The following is a 6,968-nucleotide window of genomic DNA, read 5'->3' as shown; positions in this document are numbered from 1 at the left end:
CCCAGAACTGGCCCGTGGGGCAGCCTTCCCCGCGCAGGTCCTGCATGCGGAAGGCTCTGGGGTGGAGCCCAGCCCCGAGCACATCCCGTGTTCTGTAGACAGATACGCCGTATTCACCATGTCACTGGGCAGTCGGTGCCTGCCACCTCGCTGCCCATCTGCCTCGCAGCATCCCGGCGTGAAAACCGCCCTTCCACTGACGCCAGCAGGAGTTGGCCATTTCTGCTCCGCTCAGGCTTCGCTCACTGGGACCTTGCCGTCCCCTGACCTCCAGGTCACACATCATGCTCTTCCCCGCAGCGGGCACCGCGCAGAGCAGGCCCCCCTGGCTGGCTGCGGGCTGTGTGGACCCCCTTAGCGCGAGCCTTGCCTGTGGCCTGGCCCTGTAGGCGCCGGCTTGCTCCCCCGCGCTGCACCCTCTGCCCCTCGGTGGCATCAATAAACTCCCTCTAATTCGGCCTTTGTCACTGTCTCCGTCTGGGCGTGGAGGGAGGAGCAGAGACCGCGGATTGGCCCGGGCTATGCAGGGACCCTTGTCTGGCCAGGGTCTCTCTTGGGGACAGACACGGTCCCAGTGTGGGCTCCAAAGAAGAAGCCTCCACACAGTGTTCCCAGCTCAGGGGGTGCATGCAACGGGGTCCTTGCTTTCAGACACGTCACCGTGCTGGGGGTTGTGGCGGCTCTGCGTGGCTGGTGGGCCCTGGGCACTGATCCCACCCACCCCCATCTCCCGCTAGGTGAGGGCACAGCACGTGACCCGGACACGGTGCTGCGTGCTCACGGGTGGCCGGGAAGCCTGTCCCACCATAGCACCGCTGAATGGCCCTGCACAGCAGGGGAGTGCAGTCTGGGTGGTCATTGCCTGTCCGCCGCAGGGCCCCCAGGGAGTGCTGAGCCTCAGGCCCAACAGCGCCCCTGTGACATTGGGGGCCCCAGTGAGCCCCATCTCTCCTGCTTGCTCGTGGTTCTGAGCTGCTCTGCTGGCCACGTTTCCCAGCCTATAGGCATCAGTCCCCTCCTGACAGCTGCCTGGGACATCCCCCATCCCATCCCCCCCAGGAGAAAGGGGGAGGGTGCAAACCTCCAAATGGCACACGCCAGACTGGAGGAAAAAAAGATAACCATTCTGGGCTGGAAGAACTTCGTTTGTTTGCTCTTCATTCTTTCAGTCCCCCAGTCACTCCCCAGACCCTCAAATCAGACACAGTGCACCAGGCACTGATGCTGGGCAGCAAGCCCGGGGCAAGGGAGCAGAGCAGGACTCCCAACAAGGTGCCTGGCCCACAGGAAGACTTCCTGGAGGTGTCCAGTGGGCAGAGCGATCATGGCGAGCTTCCACTCTGCGTTGCCGGGAGAGGGGGTCTCCTCCTGCCAGGCACCATCCAAGGCTGGTCTCGGGCACCGGCTGCTCGGAGCCCGCCGTGGGCGCACTGCCACCACACACACAACCACTGCGCATCTCAGAAACTCTTTATTGCTGATGGCAGCGCTGGGGCTGTGCTGGGCCCAGCTGTGCCCGCAGAGACCCCTCGAGTATCTGAGGGGACGATGGATTGAGAACTGGGTGGGAGAGGGGCTGAGCCCAGTGGCCCCGAATCGGCTATCGGGAGCGGCCACAGGAATCAAACACCCAGGCTTCTCCCGGGGACGGTCCCCAGCGCAGAGGCCCCTGTCAGGAACCCCAGGCCCCTCTGTCGGGGCAGAGGTCAGGGGCACGACGGGGCCAGGCCGTGGGTGAGCCTGAGCGCGGCTTCGTAGGCCACGAAGACCACCATGTTGACAGGGAAGGCGCGGCCGCAGTTGAGGGCCAGTCCCTTGAAGAGCACGCGTGGGCCCTCGTCACGCACGCTGCTCACCACGCAGTGCAGGAGGCCTCGGTAGCGCCGCGGGCCCTGTCCGTCCACCTGCAGGCGCGACTTGATCACGTCCATGGGGGTGGCCACAGCCCAGGCCAGGACTCCCGCACAGCCGCCGGCCAGCAGCACACCCAGCAGGTCTGCGGGGACACCACCAGGGCCGTGACGCCAGGAGGCCCAGCCCCCACCAACCTCCCGGCCTGTGTCCCCCCCCAACCAAGCCCCAGCACCACTGACCTGGCCGGCTCTGGCCAGCGGGCGTGAGCCACTCGCTCAGGAGGGCGTAGGAGAGGAAGTAGGTGGCGAAGGAGTGGCCGTCGCGCAGCAGCAGGGCCGAGCTGCCCCTGTAGAGTCCCCGCAGCCCCTCCTCTCGGGCCACTGTGGCCAGGCAGTGCAGTGGCCCGCGGTACTTGGGCCCAGAACCGGGACTCACCGGGGCCACCGGGCACAACAGGGGCGCGGCCGCGGGACTCGAGATGGAGGGACGGCGCGGCTGCGCCTGCTTCTGCGTCTGCAGGCGGACCTTAGCCACCTCGGTGGGCGCCGTCAGGAAGACCTGGAGCGGGAGCGGGGTGGGGGGGCAGCCGGAGACCCCCGAATTTCCAGCTGGCCCCCAGGTTCCAAGCCTGCTCTGCCTTCCCCCCAGCTAGCACCCCTGCTTTCTTCTGTGCCCACTCTGAGCCTGCCAGAGAAGTGCTTCCTGGCGACCAGAGCACCCCTCAGGGGGGTTCCCCGGGGAGTCATCAGAGAATGAAGACGCTGCCTCACATCCGAGCATTAACACGCAACATGTGAGGCCGGAGCTATAGCACAGCGGGGAGGGCATTTGCCTTGCATGCGGCCGACCCAGGTTCGAGTCCCAGCATCTCATACGGTCCCCTGAGCACTACCAGGACTAATTCCAGAGTGCATGAGCCAGGAGTAACCCTTGTGCAATGCCGGGTGTGACCCAAAAAGCAAAAAATAAAAATAAATAGAGGGGCTGGAGAGATAGCACAGCGGGTAGGGCATTTGCCTTGAACGTGGCCGACCCAGGTTCGATTCCCAGCATCCCATGTGGTCCCCCGAGCACTGCCATGTGTAATTCCTGAGTACAAATCCAGGAGTATGGGTCTGGAGTGATAGCACAATGGGTAGGGCATTTGCCTTGCACGCGGCCGACCCAGGTTTGATTCCCAGCATCCCGTATGGTCTTCTGAGCACCGCCAGGGGTAATTCCTGAGTGCAGAGCCAGGAGGAACCCCTGCGTATTGTATTCCTGGGTGGGACCCAGAAAACGAAAACAAAACAAAACAAAATCAGGAGTAACCCCTGAGCACCGCCAGTTGTGACCAAAAAATAGTCAAAAAAAAAAGACATGACATGTGAGAGCATCCCTGATCTGGCCTGACTTACTCCCCACCGCTGAGCGATGAAGAGATGGGCTCAGAGAGGCAAGCAGGTCAGCTGAGTTTCCCTGCCTCAGTTTCCCTGCCTTGCCGGTTAGCCCTCCCAGCCTTCTCTCCCCACTCACGCGGACAAGGCCCGAGGCGAATCCTGAGAGCGTAATGTCGGTCTTGGCGGGCTTGGCATCGGCGCTGCCGTACCGGGCCCGGCAGATGCGCGCCAGGCAGTGGCGGTAGGTGCCAAACGACACCGACGAGACCAGTGACACGGTGCAGACAGGCAGCGAAAGGCCCCTGTAGAAGCCCCGCAGCTGGCAGGGCGGCAGGACAAGGCGGAGCCCGGTCAGGCTGGAGGCCAGCGGAGGAGATGCCCCCAGGACCCCCGCCAGGCGAGCGGAGGCGTCTCCCTGCTCTGTCCGCCCGCCCCCGGGACCCCAGGAAAGGAGCCACCAGGCCTCGTCCCCTCAGCCACCAGGAGATCATTAGCCTCGTCGGTGTGGCAGAGCCCGTTGGACCCGGGCAGCGGCCCTGAGAAGACGCGGCCTGCTGCCTCTCAGCTCTGTTTCCCCGCCGACCCCTGTGGAAACGTCTGCATCCCCCTGTCATGAGGGCCTCTGAGCTGTGAGCCAGCTGTGACAAGGGCCGCCCAACCTGTAGGGGACAGATGAACAAGCAGCACCCCCAGGCCTGCTGTCCAGCCCCGACGCTGCTCTCGCCTCCTGCAGCCACCTGCTATGAGCCCCCTGGCCACTCTCTGCCGAGCAGGAAGCTAGCCAGGGGTCACATCTGGACTGGCCAGTGAGAGGCAGGTCTGGGCTCGGACCCTTACGCCAAGCCTACCCGCTCTCGGCGATACGTGTCCCGGATGCAGTCCCAGATGCCTGTGAACTTGGACTCCGTCTGGATCCGGACCTGCGGGAGACGCGGGCTTCAGGAAGGGCTGGCTCCAGGCCCCGCGCCAAGTCAGCAGCTGGGGAGAGGGTGGAACCAAGCCATAGCCACCCTGGCCTGAGGGCTGAGCAAGGACAGTGAGCCCCGAGGAGGGATGACAAGCAGCTACCGAGGCCCAGGTCCCTAGGGCCCGTCAGCCCGGATTAGGGTGCGAGAAGGGTCTGGCCATGCAGGGGTAGCAGAAGCGACTAGAACCAAGCACCAAGCGGGGCGCGGGCGGGGGGGCGTCGCATCCCCCACCTTGATTGTGTCCAGGGGGTAGCCCACAGCGACGCCGCAGACGCCTGCGGGAGGAAGAGGTCAGGGCGGGAAGGGCTGGGCAGGAGGAGACACCGGCCCTCTGCGGGGACCGTCCCCACCGCCTACATCACCCGCGCCATCGTCACGGTCCTGCCCCCCGCCACACCACCACACCATGTTGGCCCTGTGTAGTTCTCTGGGTGCAGCTTCTTCTCCAGCTGCTTCACCTGCTCTGCGCTCAGGAGTTACTCCTGATGGTGCTTGGGCGACTGTATGGGATGCTGGGAATCGAACCCGGGTCGGTCGCGTGCAAGGCAAACGCTGGTACCCGCTGTGCTATTGCTCCAGGCCCCTACTCTGCCTTCTTCCCGCAGTTGCAGCCCTGGCAGTCTGGGGGGCGCTGGCACGAACACGTCCCCCCTCCCTGTCTTCCCAGCCCCAAGGTGGTGCCTGTCTGCAGGTGACAGGGGCAGCCGCGTCAGAGCCCCCGGAAGGAGCCGTCCTTCTCCTGCCTGTGTCTCTCCTGACCCAGACCCAAACACCAGGTCTCGGTGTCCAGGCCCCCAGCACTGCCATGGGAGCCCAGGAGCAAAGGGGCACATTCTCGGGCACAGGGGGAGGGAAGGGGAGGTCCCTGGGGACAGTAAGGCATGTTGATGTTGCAGGTGGCTATTCCTGGCTCTGCTCAGGGTCACTCCTGGGGACACTCGAGAAGCATCCAGGGGCAGGATTCAAACCCGGGACTCTCAGGTGAAGCCTGCGCCCAGCCGATTGAGCTGATTCCCCAGCCCCCATGACCTATGTTCCGTATGGCCCAGGACCCACAAAGACACATAAAGGAACAAAGTGAATGAATGAATGAATGAATGCGCAAAAGGAGTGAAGCAGAGGAGAGTGGACCAAGTAGAATGATCGTCTTTGCCCTCCTGTCGATGCGCTGAACTCCTGCTGACCCATCAGAGTCCTGCCACCGCATCCCCTCCTCCCTGAAGCCCTCCCTGCTTCTGTGACGAGAGTTCCTTACGGATGTGCCCAGGGCCGGGCCCAGCGCAGAGGTCCTTCCCTCCCGGGCTGCCCCTGGGTTCTGGGGGGAAGCTGTGGACTCGGGAGCCCTTCCTGGCTGCGTGAGAGCGACCAGCCTCTCCTCGGAGTGTCCTCCTGGGACTTCGGGCCAGGCCAGAAGCAACTGGCACATGGACAGCCCAGCAGGAGGCCCTGGTCAGTCCTGCTGGGGCTCCCCTCCCCCGAGGACTGTCCCCAGAGACGCTGTCCTCAGAGGCGCTGCTATTTCACAAGACCAGGCGAAGGGCCACTCGCCCGAGGTGGCCGGGCCACAGGGTCGATGGCCGGGCCGGCCCGTTTTGCAACCTGCCTGCGAGGAGGAAAACAGTTTGGGGTCCAGGAGGTCAGAATTCGTGACCGGTGGGCCTGTCCCTTCCCTCCAGGGCTGGGCCCCTGCCCTGTGACCAGCCTCTCTCCTGGTGGCTCATCTTCCCCCCCGGCCTGGGCAGAGACCACCCTCTGCCCCCAAACGCCTCCCCTGCGACCTAGCCCCGGCACCCCAGCCAGGGTGTTGCCAGTTCTTGGTCACCCCACCTTGGGCCACGACCCCTCAGCCCCCATCTCGGGAACCCACCCTCTCCTAGAGCCCACGCACCCCTGCTCATGAACCCCCGGGTCATGCACCCCCTAATCATGCGCCCCTTGACCATGTACCCCTCGGTCATGCCCCCCATCATGCCCCCCGATCTTCCACCCTCTAGGTTGTCCCCCTCCCGGACGTGCGCCCCCAGGCAAGCAGGGCTGCCGGGACCCCGCCACCTCTTCCCATGCCCCCCAGGACAGTGTGCCCCAGCCCCATCCGTGCCCTGGGACCAGGGTCCCAGTGGGGCCCTTCTGTCCCTGTCACCTCCAAAGGCTCCAGCAACAAAATCCATGGACGTGGGGTATGTGTGGCCTGGCCTGGTCCGTGCACCAGTGGCAAGAGCAGTCCCCGGTGCCACCGCGGGGTGGCCGCAACCACCCAAGGACACCCCCGGGGACTTTAAATACCTGCAGGGGGGAGGGGCGGGGACAGGATGGAAGGGGGGGGCTGATGGCCGCCCAGAGGCAGAGGCCAGGTCACTGCCTACCCCCTGGAGCTGGGCAGCTGGCAGCCCGCCAAAGCTCTTGTCCTAGTGCCCTGGGGACCCGGTAGGGGGCTCAGCAGGAGGTCTCGGGAGGTGCCCTCAGAGCTGCACGAAGGTCCCTTCCCCCAGCCCACGCACACGCCCCCTGGGCCGCCCCAGGAGCCCCCACTTACCCATTCCACAGCGACTGCACTGCAGCTGCTTAAGGATGGATCATCAGGACCCCATCCCCACAGAGGGGCACGAGGGACTCTACAGGAAGCTTCCAGAATCAGTACCCACACAGGTCAGCCCATTCCCTGTGGTGCCCATGTTTCCTGCCGTGGGCCTGGCCATCTGTCAGCCTGGCCATCTTGGGAGCCCCGCCCAGACCCGCCTGGTCCTGCGGGGTCTGTTGGACTCAAGAG

General features: G+C 64.8%; 1 protein-coding gene across 1 annotated transcript; it reads right to left on the bottom strand.

Annotated features, from left to right (window-relative positions):
- Positions 1-1,333: 1,333 nt before the first annotated feature.
- Positions 1,334-6,443, bottom strand: SLC25A47 (solute carrier family 25 member 47). The gene is made up of 6 exons (XM_056113776.1): positions 6,342-6,443; positions 4,433-4,476; positions 4,082-4,153; positions 3,370-3,552; positions 2,094-2,412; positions 1,334-1,996 (listed from the first exon to the last, which is right to left on the bottom strand). The coding sequence occupies exons 1-6, from the start codon at positions 6,367-6,369 to the stop codon at positions 1,707-1,709; spliced, it is 936 nt and encodes a 311-aa protein (XP_055969751.1). The 5' UTR covers positions 6,370-6,443; the 3' UTR covers positions 1,334-1,706.
- Between the last annotated feature and the right edge of the window lie 525 nt (positions 6,444-6,968).

Source organism: Sorex fumeus, unplaced genomic scaffold (assembly GCF_029834395.1).
Source record: "Sorex fumeus unplaced genomic scaffold, SorFum_2.1 ptg000022l, whole genome shotgun sequence".
Taxonomy (NCBI): Eukaryota; Metazoa; Chordata; class Mammalia; order Eulipotyphla; family Soricidae; genus Sorex; species Sorex fumeus.
This window is presented reverse-complemented; position numbering and strand designations above follow the sequence as displayed.